The sequence below is a fragment of the Mesoplodon bidens genome (assembly GCF_964165515.1).
Source record: "Mesoplodon bidens genome assembly, chromosome: 13".
Classification (NCBI taxonomy): domain Eukaryota; kingdom Metazoa; phylum Chordata; class Mammalia; order Artiodactyla; family Ziphiidae; genus Mesoplodon; species Mesoplodon bidens.
Window position 1 is genome coordinate 8,448,580 of NC_138169.1, and position 17,786 is coordinate 8,466,365.

Genomic DNA, 17,786 nt, shown 5'->3' on the forward strand with positions numbered 1-17,786 from the left:
CTATCAAGCTATATACACTGAGGATATTTCCACTTTTCTGTATGTATTCTATACTTCAGTAAAAATTTAAATAACATTTTCTGCACTTTGTGTTACCCTCTTTAGGCATTTCTCTGATTTTTAATTTAGCAGAAGTCTCAAAAAAAAAAGTGGCATGTGACTCTCTCTGGAAATCTGAGAGCCCCTAGAGGGCGCTCATTCTGCACTGGAGACTTTTAAAAACAGCTTTATTGAGAGAATTCACCATACAATTCACCCGTTTAAAATGTACAACCCGATGGTTCTTAGTATATTCACAGAGTTATGCATCCTTCATCACAGTCAATTTTAGAATATTTTCATCACTGCAAAAAACAAACAAACAAACCTGCCCTTTAACTATCACCTTCCCATCTCCCCATCTCCCCCTTCCCAAAGTAACCACTAATCTACTTTCTGTCTCTGTAGATTTGCCTATCCTGGACATTTCATATGAATGGAAACAATGGATGACCTTTTGTGTCTGGCGTCTGGCTTCTCTCACTTAGCATAATGTTTTCGAGGTTCATCCATGTTGTAGCCTGTGTCAGTATTTCATTCCTTTTTATGGCTGAATAATATTCCACTGTATGGATAGATGACATTTTTTTTTTTTTTTGTGGTACGCGGGCCTCTCCCTGTTGTGGCCTCTCTCGTTGCGGAGCACAGGCTCTGGACGCACAGGCTCAGCGGCCATGGCTCACGGGCCCAGCCGCTCCGCGGCATGTGGGATCCTCCCGGACCAGGGCACAAACCCGTGTCCCCTGCACCGGCAGGCGGACTCTCAACCACTGCGCCACCGGGGAAGCCCAGATGACATTTTTTATCCATTCCATTCTTTTTTTTTTTTTGGCCATGCCATTCGGCTTGTGGGATCTTAGTTCCCTAACCAGGGATCGAACCCGGCCCCGTGCAGCGGAAGCACCGAGTCCTAACTGCTGGACTGCCAGGAGATTCCCCTATCCATTCATCTTTTGATGGACATTTGGGTGGTCTCCAGGTGGGTCCTTCCTGCCACTTCTGGGAAGGCTGAGACCCAGATAGCTCAGCTCCAGAAGGCCCCATTCTCGTTTTATTTAGACAGTGCTCTCAGGAACAGACTACAGTGTGAATGTCGGCCCCTGGAGTTGACAACTCAGTAAGCATTGGACAGAACCTTAGGATTTCTTGCCGGGGTGGAGCATTCAGGCTTCTAGCCAAAGCTCTGTGCCCAGGAAAGTATATGCCTCCCCAAGGGAATGTTTATCTGTGGGTGTGTGGAGGAATCCCTCTCACCCCAGACTACACAGGAGAACTCCCTTCATCCCAAGCTGTTAACAAGGTCCTTGAGAGGGGCCCAGCTAAATTCTAGCCACTCAAAACTGACTGCCTTTTTTTCTGGTTTGTTTTTGGCCATGTCAAGCGCAGCATGCAGGATCTTAATTCCCCGACCAGGGATCGAAGCCACGCCCCCTGCAGTGGAAACATGGAGTCTTTAGCAACTGGGCCTCCAGGGAAGTCCCAATTCTAGCCGTTCAAATGTGGCAAGTAATTATCAGAAGGGTGTATGGGACAGAAGACCTCAAGCTTGATGTTCCTGGCACTTCGGTATTAAGGAGTAGCCAGTCCATAGCACCTACTCAGGAGCTTGTGAGTTATGCTACCAAATTCTGACTCCACAAGGGGAATAATCTCATAGATTTGTAACCTGCCCATCCAGATTGCCTGCCAAGGCAGATAAACGTTAACCTGCCCCAGATTCTTCTCTAGGGGACAGTCCTTGCTTCCCCTGAGCCAGGGTTTGATTAGTGGTTGTCAAAGGGCTTCTTGGAGGGGTGGGACTGAGGCTTGAGGCTGTGTCTTAGCCTGGCCTTGGGAGACAGAAAACTAGACCATTGAGGCGCCACTCAGCGGGTGGCAGGGCAGCTCTGGACAAAGCCACAGCACAGGGATAGTTTGCACCAGGATAGAACCTGCTGGAACAGCTAGCTGGCCAGGTACGTGAGTAGGAGAGGAGAATGTCTCGAGGAGAACCACAGCATCTGCGGCATGACTGGCCCTGGGCAGACTCCGGATGCTAGGTGAGCCAGTCATGAATTTGGGATTGGAATTTGGAAAGAGCCAATTAATTTCTGTGAGTGTTTGGAACCAAACCGAGGTGAAACCATGAGTGTTTGGAACCAAACCGAGGTGAAACCATGAGCTTGAGAAAGGTGATGGGCAGAATAAGAAAGAGGAAGGAGACATGTAGAGAGAGAGAGAGAATGGCTTTGCTGTTGACAGCTTTCCAACACTCTTGTATCCTTAATACATTTCCTCAATTAGATAGTGTGAGATGGTTCTCTACCTGCAACCAAAGGAACCTTGGATAAGGCATTAAGATACACTGTATAAGTTCTGTGTCAATTACCTTCTAATGAGACAGAGAGACACCCAACAAATTAACTACAAATGATGGGCTACGTGTGGAAATTAGAGCAAAAGTCCCATTCCAGTGGGAGTGAAGAGCAAAGCAGTGAAGGGGACCCCACTGGTAATCAAAGAAAAGCCATCAGGACAAGGCTTTTTCCTATGAGATGGGTAAAGAGCTTTAAAAATAATACTCAATGTGGGCAAAGGGTAAAGATGGGGGAGAAAACAGACACTCTTCTATTCTGTGTATGGAACTGATACAATCTTTCAGGAGGGCAATTTGGTGACATATATCAAGGGTTCAAAAATGCTCACACCCTTTGACCCACAATTCTGTCTCTAGGAATCTTTCTTAAGGAAATCAGCTGCGATGCATAACCACATTTAAACGGAAGGACATTCATCAGATCAACATTTAAAATGGGGAATATTGGCAATAAATCTGATGCCCATCACCAAGAGACTGGTGAAGCAACTATTCAGGTGATAAAATGATGTTCCTGAATGTATTTCATCATGGAAAAGCTGTGCCATTCTCTGGGTCCGTTGTGTTTCTTCTATGGTCACAGGTTGGCTCCAGTTTTGTAAAAAAGAAAAAATGTATATATAATATTTATATGATTTGTTAAGGAACTGCTTCCAGTAGAAACTGGCTAATAGACGGTGGGGGGGGCCTGGGGGAGGGAGTAAGTGAAGAAGCCAAGTGAGTGCAGCCTGATCCTGAGGGGAACTCTAGAGCAAAAATTATACCTCAACAAATATTCTGGGAATTCCCTGGCGGTCCAGTGGTTAGGGCTCCACGCCTCCACTGCAGGGGGCACGGGTTCAATGATCCTTGGTCGGGTAAGATCCCTGCAAACGGCCTGGCACAGAAAAAAAAAATTTTTTTTTTTTGGCTTCAAAGAGACGGACAATAAATAAAGGGTGTGTGTGTGTGTGTGTGTGTGTGTGCGTGTAGTGCTACAGAGAACATGAAACAGGAATGAGGTTGGGAAAGAGGAAAACATTTCAGAAAGTATATATGGAGATTCCAATTTTAAAGAGGGTGGTCCAGAAACTCCGTACTGAGGTGATTTGAATAAAGCCCTGGAGGGCAGGGCATGATCCAGGCCGCTATTTGGAGGAAGAAATGGCCTGGCAGAGGGCACAGAAGAGGCAAAGGCCCTGAGGCAGGAACACGCCTAGCATTTTCCAGGAACCACAAGGAAGCAAGTGTGAGGCTAGAGCAGAGTGGGACTGGGCGCACAGAGTAGGGGACAAGCTCAGAGAGGAAAGGGGAGGGAGGTGGGCAAATGACGCAGGGCTTTGAAGACACTGTAGGCCCTGTGGCTTCTACTCTGAGCGGTCAGGGGAGCCACTGTAGGGAAGTGAGCTGCGGAATGACTTGGGCCGACTTGTGTCTGTGTAAATCGTACGCATCTTCCGGGGTGGAGGGGCAATATAGCTTCCCTCCGATTCTCAGAGGAGTCTAATAAACCATCACAAAACAAAGAACACGTGTAATGTTGGCTTTCCCTTTAATTTTGCCCCTTTGTCTTTGCAACAAGGCAGAAAAGCCTTTGACACTTTCCTGCCAGCATCGGGCGTGGTATTTGCTCTGGGGAAACCCGGACGGGAGGGAAGCGGGGGTGGGGAGGGCAGTAACCTCCCGGGGCACACCGTGGCCCAAGCTCCGCGGATATCAGGTCTCCCGGGCTCGCCCACCAGCCTTTGGCCACCGGGCCGGTGCACCAGCCAATACTCGACCTCCGCAGGCCCGAAGACGTCCTTCCTCGTCGCGGGAGGATCTACAGCCTTCCCCACACGCGGCCCCGAGCTCACAGTCTCCGCAGGAAGGGGCGGGCCCTGCCGGCTGGCTTTGCTGGGGCCCCGCGTTGCCATAGGGACCCTGGCAGGGCTTGGGACGCCCGAACGCGCGCTGCGGACGAAGATTGAGGCTGGAGGCTGCGGACGGCGACTCCACCGCTCTCGGCCCAGGACTCCAGATGCAGGATCCGCCCCGCAAGAGAGCGCAGGTGAGCCGGCGTAGGTGTGACGAGGCGCGGGCTAGCGACTGACCCCCAGCCGTCTGGGCCCTGCTCCTTCTACCTTCCATGGTGGTAATTATTGTTATTCAGTATCAAAACAACACGAGTAGGGCTTCCCTGGTGGCGCAGTGGTTGAGAGTCCGCCTGCCGATGCAGGGAACACGGGTTCGTGCCCCGGTTTGGGAAGATCCCACATGCCGCGGAGCGGCTGGGCCCGTGAGCCATGGCCGCTGGGCCTGCGTGCCCGGAGCCTGTGCTCCGCAGCGGGAGAGGCCACAACAGTGAGAGGCCCGCGTACAGGAAAAAAAAAAAAAAAAAAAAAAACAACACGAGTAGAGTACGCGCACCGAGTGGCAAAGCCTTCTTTCCCTTTTTTTTTTTTTTTCCTGGCCACGCAGCGTGGCTTGCGGCCACGATCTAACTCGCGCCTTGGCAGTGAAAACGCCTAGTCCTAACCACTGGACCGCCAGGGAATTCCCCAAAGCTTTCTTTTCCTCTCAGGAGCTCTATGTATTAAGACCACAACCTCCTCTAGGGTAGAATCTACGTTCCTGAAAGTGTGGGACCAAGGATGAGTGACACTGATGAAGCATTAAGTATCACCCAATGACACCATAAGAAAGTTATTAGATTCTGGGTTCTCTTACGGTTCTGAGTAAGCCAAGGAGAAAGTGTCAGTTTGGGGCTAATATGGCATTAACACCTTTCTGAACATTTGCTAATCTCAACTGTAAGCCCCAGTGTCTAGCTAAGACTTAAGTAATGTTTGCAAAACCTTCCTTGGATAAATGTACTGATTTTTTAAGTGAATTAACTTCAATATAAAGATTATACACATGGTACATGCAAATGGGAGAAAAAAGAAAAACATTAACTTTAGGACCTGAGACTGTTTCCCTCTGCCCAGTTTTCACCCTGGCTGTTTTCCTTGCCCGGAGTGACGTTCCCAATTCCTAGGCATGATTGTCAAAATCCGTACTAGCCGGTACAGTTGGCCAGCTTAGTCAGAATCACTGAGGTCCCTGCTGTGGCCCTACAGGGAACTCCTTGATAAGCAGGGCCCAGTGCAAAATGAAACTGTGAGCCAGTAGCTCATAAAGTATTAAGAATTTCAAAACAGCGACAATGCCGAGACCAAGCACGTGCCCCTCTGAGGACCAGGCCCTGTGCAACTGTTCAGGTTGCACACCTGTGATGCTGGTCCTGGGTGGGTGGATGCCTGGGACACCAAGATCTCCTGAAACCTGCTCAGCCCTGAGGTCATTCTCACTGGTCAATAACTCTGCCTGGGAATTCCCTGGCAGTCCAGTGGTTAGGGCTTCGTGCTTCCACTGCAGGGGGCCTGGGTTCTATCCCTGGTGGGGGAACTAAGATTCCGCAGGCCACACGGTGCGGCAAACAAAAACAAAAACAAAAAAGACTTCTGCCTGCTGATGGTTAAATAGTTCACTCTAGTCCCCCACCCCCATCCCCTCATTCCCCCATCCCTCCACTCCCCCACCCCCCATCCTTGGCTGCTAGCACTGCTTGAGTGTGTGTGTGTATTTCCCATCTATGGAGCAGGATAGATGGTACCGGCTGAGGGGAAACAGGGATCCCCAGATTTGGAGACCATCTTTATCACCTTGCACAAGTCCCCTGGAGACAGACAGATAGACATGAATGTCTGCACTGGAGATCCTGGGGACATGAAGAGCATAGATGGGGGGCTCCCAGTCTGGGGAGAGACCCAAAGTCTCTCTGCAACCCCACCAGGCGGGGTGGGGAGGAGAGCCCTGGTCTGATGAAAGAAACCTAACCAGACAGACAGGAAGAGTACCTAGGCAGAGGACAGAGGGCAGAGGCAGAGGGTGATCAACCATCCTGGTGTGCCTGTGACTGTCCCAGCTTTAGCACTGAAAGTCCAATGTCCTAGGAAGCCCCTCAGTCCCGGGCAAACCGGTACAGGGGTTCTCTCAAGAGGCAGTCTCTTTAGTTGATGGGCTCTCCTGACAGCTCACAAACCCCTGCAAAGCCAGCCCCTAGGCTTTTCCACCATCCTGTCCACCAAGCATAGGGGGCAGGACCCCGGGGGCTAAAGTGTTGGGTGTTGAGCCGGTGGTGGTAGCGGGGGTGCCCCTGTGGGCTGTGCCATCACGGCTGTCTGCCAGCCCAGACAGAGTGGCCTGGCTAGGCCCCAACTCCCCAGAGTGGGTTGTAGTGCTCACGGCTGAGGGCTCCAGGCCAGCATCCACTCTGGTTGGTCATACTGGTTATTAAATATGTGACTTTCATCCTCTCCCCCGGGGCAGCTTCTTCCTGATGTCATCACAAACCCCTCTGCTCTGTTGGTTTCCCTGGGTTCCCATCCCAAGCAATTGTGCCATCAGAACCCCCGCCCCAAGGGGCCCCTGGGGAGGCAAGGGAAGAGACAGCCTCCGAGGGGGGTCAGTCCAGCACAAAAGAATACCCGGCAAGGGCTGCTCATCTGCCCTGGGGACTCAGAACACACATGACTCATCCCACTTGACCTCAGACAAGCGTCTCCCTGGGAAGCCCCAGGATCCTGGCATTACTTACGGCAAACTGAGCCCCTGATGTCCCTAACCCTTTGCCAGCACCCTCTGGCCCACAGAAGCAGCCAACATGCCTATCTCCAAGTGCCCGCCAAAGTCGGAGCCCCTGTGGAAAGCGTGGGACCAGAAGGCCCAGAAGAACGGACTGAGGCACCAGGTTTTTGCTGTCAATGGCGATCACTATGTGGGCAAGTGGAAGGACAACATGAAACACGGTAAGTGGGGGACCTTCGGGGGCTTAGGCGGTGAGTATGGGGTCTGGGCCATGGTGGGCAACCGGGGCCAAGGAAGCAGCTTGCGTAGCTCACTGGGGATATAACATGTATCTCTGAGGAGTGAATGCTGACTTGGACCAACCAGGGGCCTCCTCCTGCTGGGGTTCTGGAACCCAACTCGGCCCTGGCTTCAGCTGAGCAAAGGGACCAGTAGGGGACAGAGCAGTCTTTAGGCTCCAGCCGCAGCCTCAGCCGGAACTCTCAGGACACCAGCTCATTCTCTACCTCTGACACCTGGGCTAAGCATGGGGCTGGCTAGCAGGAGGAAAAGGGGGCCCCCAGAAAGCAGCTTGCAACTGGGATTCTGGTCTTCAAACTCAGCCCTTCAAACCAGTAGGGGGCAAGGGAGGACACCCACTATCCCCTACCCCCTATACTTCCACCCACCACCCCAAGTGGCTGGGGCTCTGACTTTAACTGGGCTGGGCTCAGTTTAACTAGCAGGGAGTACGGGGCTCTTTGTGATACAAACTAAGCCCTGAAGAAAAAAAATAGTTTTTATTCAAAAAAGGTGTTATGGCTTCTCAGTCCAGTCTTGCAATTCCAGATTCTCTGCTCTTAACCATTCTTCTCTCCTGCCTTCCTGCGTTAAGTGCTTGAGTCCATAAAGCTGGGTCAGAATCTCAGCTCCAGTAACTATGACCTTGAGAGATCTACTACACTACTCTGAGCCCCAGTCTCCCCATCTGTAAAATGGGAATAATACCTATCTATCAAGTGTTTAGCCAAGGGTCTGTGCAGAAGGGAACTTCTGGAGTGTTCTCGGAGGGCTGACCACGGCAGGGATCACTACTTAGAGCTTCCTTGTCCAAGAAGGCCCCCAAAGTTGACCTCAGCCAGTGTGTAACACAACACCCACCCTCAGCACTGACTTAAAGGCCAGGGTTTAAGCAGCTGCTTGGAGCTCTATGTGCGGTTAAAGATGTCTGCCTGCATGTTTCAATCCTTGTGGGCAGCCTGTAGTGTGGACAGAGCCCTGTACTAGGAGTCAGGACCCTGAAGTTCTGAGCCTGGCTCTATTACTGAGTAGCTGTGTGACTTTGGGTAAGTCATTTCCCATTCTCTGGACTTGGCTGCCCTACCTGTGATATGACCTTGTAGGCTGGTGTGGCCCTCTGAGCCCTCCTGTGTGGGTCCTGCCTCCCCTCAGACCCTGGAGGCATAGAGCTGATGGGGCTGGGGCTGCAGAAAGCAGATCTGTCAGAGAACCCAGGTCCAATGCCCCCTCTCTTGACTCACCTTTCGACCAAGCTGAAGTGGGTTGCTGTAGTATAAGCAGGCTGGAAGCAGTCAAGAGAGCCGTCATTCAGGGCAAGAATAGGGTGGCCTCAGTGGTTACCCAGACCACTCACTCCACTAATACTCATTGTGCGCCTAGTCTGTGCCAGGCCCTATACTGGGCATCTGGAATAATCCCAACACTCAGGGTCCTTCCAGTCTCACTGACAACCTGCACAGTAGGTAATGTCCCATTTTACAGGTGAGGAAACTGAGGCTCAGAGAGAGGAAGTGACTTACTCAAGGCCACACAGCTAAAAGTGGTATCATCAGGATGTAAAGGGGACCAGAGAGAAGCCATGAAAGGAGCCATGAGAACATGTGTGAGCCGAGCCCAGAGGATGAAAATGATTAGCCAGGCAGGGGGGAACATGTCTTCTCCATAGTGGAATCAGAGATGGGGGGATGTTTTTCACTACTACCTCTTGTTCAAGGAACGGACTGGAAGCCAGTGGGCTGGAACACAGAGAAGGAGGGGAGAAAGGGGCAGGTTAAGAGGGCCAATCATATAGGGCCTCTTAGGCCTTGGTAAATTCTGCCTTCATCTGGGAGACAAACAGTCTCATTGGACCAACTTGGTCACATGCCCTTCACTGAACCAGTCACAGAGGCCTGGGTGGATAGAATACACTGATTGGCTAGGCTTGCCAGGAGGAGAAGTCAGCCCCATGCACACCTCAAGGACTGAGAGGGAGGGCTGCGTCCCCAAAGGAAATAAACTAGAAGAAGGACAGATGTAAACCCTCAAGGGCAAAAATCATTGATATCATCTTTTCTATTTGCAGGCATTGTCCTAAGTGTTCTACATATATTAATGAATTTAGTGAACAGAACAACCCCATGAGATACTCTTATCCCCATTTTACAGACGAGGAACCTGAGGCCCAGAGAGTTAAGTTACTTGCACTAGATCAAAAAGCTCACAGGGACAATGTTGGATTTGTTCCTGAGCTACCAAGGACCAAGACATGAGTTGGCGTGCATAGGTACTCTGCAAATATTGTATTCATCTCTTTGTTCAACAAATATTGGTCACCTACAACATGCCAGACACTGTTCTTCCGTGCTGGATATAGAGCAGTGAACAGAACAGACCAGTCTGTGCTCTTGTGAAGTGTACATTCTCCTGGAAGAGACAGACAGTAGACAGTAAATGATAAATAAGTGAATTATCTGTTACATTAAGAGCTGACAAGTGATATGGAAAGAAACAGAACAGGGTAAGGGATTAAAAGAAGCTTATATGGAATAATTTTAAACGGGACGGTCAGGGTAGGCCTCATTGAGAAAATGAGATTTCAGCAAAGACTTGCAGGAGGTAGGGAGTGAGCAAATATAGAGGGAAGACTGTTCCAGGCTAAAGGAGAAGCAGGTACGAAAGCCATGAGGCGAAAGCATGGCAGGTGGGTTCCAAGGACAGCATGGACACCACAGTGGTTGGAGGGCAGAATGGAAAACAGGAGTGGAGGACACAGAGGGGTTGGAGTAGTAGGAGATGGGTCTCCATGTGTGTTCAGGAGAGCTGAGGAAACACGCAGAACATTTTCTAAAAATCCTGACCATCTGGTGTATCCATTCAGTATGATTAAAAGATGAAGCTTGGGACTTCCCGGGTGGCGCAAGGGTTCAGAATCCACCTGCCAATGCAGGGGACACGGGTTCAAGCCCTGGTCCGGGAAGATCCCACATGCCGCGGAGCAACGAAGCCCGTGCGCCACAACTGCGGAGCCTGTGTTCTAGAGCCCGCGAGCCACAACTACTGAGCCCGTGTGCTACAAGTACTGAAGCCTGCGCGCCTAGAGCCCGTGCTCCGCAACAAGAGAAGCCCCCGCAACGAGAAGCCCGCGCACCACAACGAAGAGTAGCCCCCGCTCACCGCAACTAGAGAAAGCCCGCGCGCAGCAACGAAGACCCAATGCAACCAAAAATAAATAAATAAAAATTAAAATAAAAAACAAGATGAAGCTGAAACACTGAAGGGGCAGAGTTCTGCTTGGGGTCTGCTGTGTCCGTTTGGCTTCAGGGCAAAGGGCTGTAGAAATAGAACTTTTTGGGGGGTTTTCCTGGGTGCTGGGGGTCTAGAGACCGGGCACAGACCTGACCCAGTTCTTGAGAATTGTCCAGTCTAGGAGCCCCTGAGGCCCAGGCAGACACAGCACCTGCCTCCCGGCACCCCCAGCCCCGTAAAGGCCATGTCTACCATGTTGGCTCATCTTTGTGTCCCTAGGGAAAGGAACACAGGTCTGGAGGAAGAACGGAGCCATCTATGAGGGGGACTGGAAATTTGGGAAGAGAGATGGCTATGGCACCCTCAGCCTTTCTGACCAAGAGCCCGGAAAGTACAGGAGAGTCTACTCAGGCTGGTGGAAAGGCGATAAGAAATGTGTGAGTGGTTCCCATCATGCCCTGGGGTGTGGGCCAGGCTGAAAGCAGGCTGTGTGTGTGTGGGGTGGGGGGAGCAGTCAGAGAGGCCTGGGAGAAAAGGGTGGGGGGATCTAGGGGAGGAGAACAGGGTTGCTGTGTGGGTGGGAGAAGGAAGGGGTGGGGGAACATCAAGGCTTCTCAGAACAAAACCCAGGAAGCAGGAAGCAAGAGGAGGGGGCCCAGGGAGGAGCCCATGAAACGCTGTGGTTGCAAGAAGCCAGCCAGGCTGTGAGGGGCCAAAGTCTCCTCCCAACCTCCCCACTCATTTCCTGGCTTTCTTTTCCCCTGGCATCCCTTTCTGAGAACCCCCCTTCTGTTGGGACTGGATAAGAGGTGGCAGCGGGGGGTTGGAAGAGTGGGAGCAAGAAAGAAAGCAGAGGCCACACCCTTGGCCAAGAGAGGAAGGTCTTAGGGATAGAAACCAGCCAGAGGCATGCCCCCAACCCACAGGTCGTGGAGACAGGTAATAATACAGTACTGCTATGGAACAGCAGCTGCTGTAACCCTGGAACATGATATAGTGTAAACTCTCACGTCAACAACGACAGCAGCAGCAGCATCATTATTATTATTCCCGTTTTACTGATGAGGAAGCCAGCTCAGAAAGGTGCAGAAGGTGAAGTGCCTTGCTTGGGGTCACACCACTGGCAAGTTGTAGAGTCCAGCATTTCATGATCTCTACTCTCAAAATGTTTATTGGCCAGTGGGGATAAAGCTCCCAAAATAAATATTTTACATATAATATGGTGCTAGGATAGAGATTTTTACAGAAAGTCCAGAGGCAGTTCATTGAGAATTCAGGGCAGGCTTCCTTTCCTGTAGAAGGTGACACCGTAAGACGCAAGGAGTTAGGGAGTAAAAAAGGAGAAGAGGGGTTTCCCTGGTGGCGCAGTGGTTGGGAGTCCGCCTGCCGATGCAGGGGACGCAGGTTCGTGCCCCGGTCCGGGAAGATCCCACGTGCCACGGAGTGGCTGGTCCGTGAGCCATGGCCGCTGAGCCTGCACGTCTGGAGCCTGTGCTCTGCAACGGGAGAGGCCACAACAGTAAGACACCCGCGTACCGCAAAAAAAAAAAAAAAAAAAAAGGAGAAGAGGAAATACCAAAAGGAAGGATATAATAAACAGCAAGGTGTGTCTGCCCACAGGGGTGGGAGTGAGGCCTTGAAGGTTATGTAGGGGATGAGGATGTTGAAGAGTAGACTTGGGCTGCATAACCCAACCTCTTCAGGTGTGATCTGCGGGGAGTTTGTGGTGATTCTCTGCGGCTGCATGATAAGTGCTTATGTCCATTTTTCTGGGGAGAAAGTCCGTAGCTTTGATCTGATTGTTAGGCATCTGCGAGTTTTAATAGGGTCAAATCAGAGTTGGGGAGACGGGGCAAATGTGATCGGATAGACAACGTAAAGATCCTCCTAGGAGCTGTATGGCAGATGCATGGGGTCAGGGGAGAACGGGAGAGTGGAGGAGGAAGACCAGTGAGAAGGGATGAAATGATGGTGGGCCGCAGGAAGGCCGTAGCACAAGGATAGAGGAGGATGGACGGCCCGGGAGATTTTTCGAGACACGACCGACCGTCAGCTTGGATGTAGGGCTGGGGGAGGAAGCAGGGGAGAAGCCCAGGTGTGTGGCTTGGGTGCCAGGGAGGATGGTGGGAGGGAGTTCCTAGTGGTGTGGGACGTCGTGAACAAGGACACCTTCGTGCTTTCAGGGCTATGGGATCCAGTTTTTCGGACCCAAGGAGTATTACGAGGGTGACTGGTGTGGCAACCAGCGCAGCGGATGGGGCCGCATGTACTACAGCAACGGAGACATCTACGAGGGCCAGTGGTGCAACGACAAGCCGGAAGGGGAGGGCATGTTACGCCTGAGTGAGTGCTTAGCCCCGCCCCACATGCCCTGTTGACCACGCCCACCCGGCCACGCCCTCAAGTCACACTCCTCTGGGCCCCGAATGGCCACGCCCCATCAGGCCAAGTCCCCGGCAAAGCCCTGTCCCGACTGGGTTAAGCTGAATGACAGGAGCCGGTCCTTGCCCTCAGGAAGTTTATACTCTAAAAGGGGAGCCTAACAATAAATATTAACAATTAAGACATTGTCTTATGGTCGTAATAATTATAGCCTACACTTATACAGCCCTAAACTCATTTAATCCACAATGCAATCCTATAAGATAGGTGCTCTCATCACCTGCACTTTACAAATGAACAAAGGCACAGAGAGGTTAAGTCATTTGCTCAAGGTTACGCAGTCTGTTCTGAGGTCAAAAGTGCTAAGGAATTCCCCTTGAAAACAGGAAGACCTGTTGGAGAATGACAAAGGGTTGGGGTCAGGGCTGTTTAGATTGGCTTACGGTCTCTGACCGCCTCCCTGAAGAGGTGTTGTTTGAATGGAGAATGGAAGGAGAAGGAAGCGGGATATGTATTGCGCTGGGGAAGAACATTCCCAGGCAGAGGAAAGAGTTCTGAGAAGCTCGCATTTGTATCAGGACTGAATCCATTCTCTACAAAGCAAACAGAGTGAGCTTTTCATAAATTGGACCTTGTCACTGCCTTGCTTTCAACCTTTCCATTGCTCTCTGTTGCCCTCAGACTCAGTTCAGAGGCCTGACTGTGGTCTGTGGGGCCCAGCATGATCTGGCCCTGCTCACCACTCCAGTTTCACCTCCCCTCTTCCCCTGGACTCCCTTCTTTTTGGCCATACTAACTTTCTTTCAATTCCTCCCACTTTCTGCCTCAGGGCCCTTGCACTGCTGTTCCCTCTTCCTGGAATAGAAAGAAGATTCCCACAGGGATTTCCCTGGTGGTCCAGTAGCTAAGACTCCACGCTCCCAATGCAGGGGGCCTGGGTTTGATCCCTGGTCAGGGAACTAGATCCCACACGCTGCAAGTAAGAATTCGCATGCCACGACTAAAAAAAACAAAACAAAAAAATTCCCGAATGCTGCAACTAAAAGATCCTGCATGCTGCAAGGAAGATCCCGCAGGCAGCAATGAAGATCCCATGTGCCGCAACTAAGACCTGGTGCAGCCAAATAAATAAATATTAAAAAAAAAAAAGAAGATTCCCCCAGATCTTTGCATTCGTACATTCCACCTAAAGCACATTCTTCTAATTATTCTCAGCACTTGATTCCTTTCCTTCTTAGAACTAGGTGTATAATCTTGGGCGAACTACTTTGCATCTCTGTGCCTCAGTTTCCTCTCCTGTAAAATGGGAATAATGGCAGTACCCACTTCATAGGGCTATGGGGAGGATTAGATGAGGGAGTCTGTGTAAAGTGCTTAGAACAGGGCCTGGCACGTAGTAGGCTGCCGATAAAGCTAGTATCATTGCCCCTCCAGACTGCGAGCCTGCAGAAGGACTGGGAATGTGTGTTTTGTTCCCCACTGTTTCCAGTGCCTGCCATGTAGTAAGTAGATACTCTTGGTGAGGACACAAACCAGAGCCCAGTCTCCTGAAAACTCAAGATTCCAACTTCCAAAGAGATTTTTTTTTTTTTTTTTTTTGGCTGCGCTGGGTTTTCGTTGCTGCGAGCAGGCTTTCTCTGGTTGCAGCGAGCAGGGGCTACTTGCAGTGCATGGGCTTCTCACTGCGGTGGCTTCTCTTGTTGCGGAGCACAGGCTCTAAGCATGCAGGCTTCAGTAGTTGTGGTGTGCAGGCTCAGTAGTTGTGGCATATGGGCTTAGTCGCTCCGTGGCATGTGGGATCTTCCCAGACCAGGGCTCGAACCCATGTACCCTGCACTGGCAGGCGGATTCTTAACCACTGCGCCACCAGGGAAGTCCCTCCAAAGAGATTTGACTAAACCAAGGCATTGGGCAGCTGGGGAGGGTTAAGGGCAGCCACTCTGTCATTCTCAATCCCCTGTGCATCCGCCTCCATGCCTGATTTCAGTGTGCATCTCCTAGCAGTAATAGCCTGCTTTCAGTGAGCACCTTCTGTGGCCCGCACAGTGAAGGGGCTCTGAGTGCACCGTTTCTAAGGCTTGGACTCTGGAGCCAGCCAGCTTGGGTTCAAATTCTAGCTCAAGCTCTTACTAGTTGTGGGACCTTGGGCAATTAATTTCTTTACACTCTCTCGGCTTCATTTTTCTCAACTGTAAAGTAAGGAAAAAATAAAGCTTAACTAGAGTTATTGTGAAGGTTAAATGAGGTTTATGTTTGTAAAATGCTTAGCATGACACGGAATAGTAAGTGCTCAGCATCAGTCCATCCTTGTATGAGCTCAGCAAACTATTGGCCAAATCCAGCCCAACACGTGTTTTGTAAATAAAGTTTTATTGGCACACAGATGTGCTCGTTCAGTTATGTATTGTCCACGGGCTGCGGGTTTTTTTAAAAATTAATTTATTAACTTATTTTTGGCTGCGTTGGGTCTTTTTAAATATAAATTTATTTTATTTATTTTTGGCTGCGTTGAGTCCTCGTTGCTGCACGCGGGCTTTCTCCAGCTGCGGCGAGCGCGGGCTACTCCCCGTTGCAGCGCGCAGGCTTCTCATTGCGGTGGCCTCTGCTGTTGTGGAGCACAGGCTCTAGGCACGGGGGCGCGCGGGCCCTAGAGCGCAGGCTCAGTAGTTGTGGCGCACGGGCTTAGTCGCTCCGCGGCATGTGGGATCCTCCCGGACCAGGGCTCCAACCCGTGCACTGGCAGGCGGATTCCCAACCACTGTGCCACGAGGGAAGTCCCCATGGGCTGCTTTTGTGCTGCAATGGCAGAGTTGACCATGCGCAGTAGAGACCCTATGGCCCGCGATGCCGAAAACACTATCTGCCCCTTTGCAGAAAAAGTTTGCTGACCTCTGACCTAGAGTTTATCCAATACTCTTCTAAGTCCTGTCTGTGTATGGATTCATTTGATCTTCAGAATAATTTTATGAGTGAGCAGCTACTCTTGTCCCCGTTTTACAAATGAAGAAATGAGACAAAATGGTTCAGTGACTTGCTCAAGGTCACACGGCTGGTAAGTGTCTGAACTGAGACATGTTGGCTTTATTACTATTATTTTTACACCACCACCACCGTGATCCAATGGGAAGTGGAATTGATTCCCAATTAAGAGCCGGGGCTCCTGATATGAGCAGGATTTGGTTTGAAACCCTGCCTCTGCCATTTCCTAGTTCTGTGACCTGGTGCAAATCAGTCAAATTCCTGGAGCTTTTCAAGTTCCATGTATAAAATGGAATCCTTCATCCTTCACAGAACTGTTTTTGTGAGAAGTGAGGTCAGAAACAGCATGGAACCAGGCACAGAGTAAGTGCAGGAAAAACATTGCCTGTCAGTATTATTAGCTATATTTTTTGCAGCTAGTAAACTATGGTGCTCATCTAAGTTCGGGGAGGTAGTGGAGGTGAGACGTGAAGCAGGTATGAAACCGGAAGTCGCTCACACCCCAGGGCTCTATGGCTTTCTGGTGGGCATGATGTCTAGCCTGGCAGTGGCAAGGGTCCAGCCCGGGTATATGTAGTCTGGCCTGGTTTTGTGGGCCAAGACCCCTGACTCCCTGTTCTTTCCCCCAGAGAACGGCAACCGCTACGAAGGCAACTGGCAGAGGGGCATGAAGAGTGGGTTGGGACGCTTCTTCCACCTGGACCATGGTCGGCTGTTTGAAGGCCTCTGGGTCGACAACATAGCCAAGTGTGGCACAATGATTGACTATGGCCGTGATGAGGCCCCCAAGCCCACCCAGTTCCCCATTCCTGAGGTGGGAAGCTCTCCCGGATCCTGGGGCCACACGCAGTCCAGGGAGAGACAAAACAGCACCCACAGCCACACCCAGCCTGGCCGAGCCCGGCCCAGCCAGGAAACAGAAAAGGTTTTGTTTTCAGTCAGGGCGACCCCAGGGAGGCTGGCAGTACCCCCCAAGGCAGGCAGCGCCCCGAAGGCTGGCAGCCTGGGCCTTCCATGCTCCTCAAACCAACCCCTACTGCTTCCCTCCAGATCAAAATTCTAGATCCTGACGGCGTGTTGGCGGAAGCTTTGGCCACATTCAAGAAGACACAGGAAGGAGATTGACGCCAGGTGAGAGGCAGGCACACCTACCACCCTCTGATGTGGTCCGGGCAGCTCCTGGGGTCTCCTCTGGCCTAGGGGCTCGGGGGCTTGACCAGAGAGGGTGGGTTTCTTGCCTCCCGCAGTCCTGCTGGTCGTTTTCACTTCCTCCCCTTCAAGGCTCTTTTCCCTGAAGAAGTCCTGCCAAATCCTCCCATTTGCAACCTGGGCTTAATCGGGTTGGAGTCAGGTGGTCTGCTCGCCCTGGAGGGCCCCGGGCCTCCACTTGCCTATCTGTCTTGTGGGGCCTTGTTCAGTGCTACCCCTCCTGGTGTTGGTCTAAGTGGGGTCGAGGAGAGAGCATTGATACAGCATCTTGGCGACGCCAGCCCCGCCCACCCCACCCCCCTTGCCCCTGCAGAAAGAACACCAGCGCTTCAGGAGGGATTCAAACCGGAGTCACCCAACTGCTCGGACGGTGCGGCTCCCACTGGTGGAGCAAGGTGGGACTTGGGCACACACTCAGCACCCTCAGAAGGCACCTTACTCCTCCCAGCACTGGATCATTCCTTACCAGTAGGAGGCCAGTGCTTCTCTCCCCTGCTGGCCTTGGGGATACCTTTATTCTTGGACCCCATCCCTGAGGACCCCAGAATAAAGGAGAGCCTGGCAGCGTGAGCCTGGGGCCTGTGGTGGGTGGCCGGGGTGCGAGGGAGCCTCAGGAGGGGTTTCAGGTAGAGAAGAGGGGCCCCCATGGGTTGCATGAATTTACCTTGGGGCAGAAAGGGGCGGTGCCTCCAGGTCTCTGATCTCTGAGATATTCCGAGGAGAA

At 51.5% G+C, this 17,786-nt stretch overlaps 1 protein-coding gene across 1 annotated transcript; it reads left to right on the top strand.

The window, feature by feature from the left end:
• The first annotated feature begins 3,898 nt into the window (after positions 1-3,898).
• Positions 3,899-17,163, top strand: MORN3 (MORN repeat containing 3). The gene is made up of 6 exons (XM_081252342.1): positions 3,899-4,424; positions 7,034-7,206; positions 10,772-10,929; positions 12,676-12,835; positions 16,483-16,667; positions 16,904-17,163. The coding sequence occupies exons 2-6, from the start codon at positions 7,062-7,064 to the stop codon at positions 16,976-16,978; spliced, it is 723 nt and encodes a 240-aa protein (XP_081108468.1). The 5' UTR covers positions 3,899-4,424; positions 7,034-7,061; the 3' UTR covers positions 16,979-17,163.
• The last annotated feature ends 623 nt before the right edge of the window (positions 17,164-17,786 follow it).

Coding starts and splice junctions, on each gene's coding strand:
- MORN3 (XM_081252342.1), top strand. CDS start 7,062: ATGCCTATCTCCAAGTGCCCGCCAAAGTCGGAGCCCCTGTGGAAAGCG. Junction 7,207..10,771: donor GAAGGACAACATGAAACACG/GTAAGTGGGGGA, acceptor TTGTGTCCCTAG/GGAAAGGAACACAGGTCTGG. Junction 10,930..12,675: donor GGAAAGGCGATAAGAAATGT/GTGAGTGGTTCC, acceptor TCGTGCTTTCAG/GGCTATGGGATCCAGTTTTT.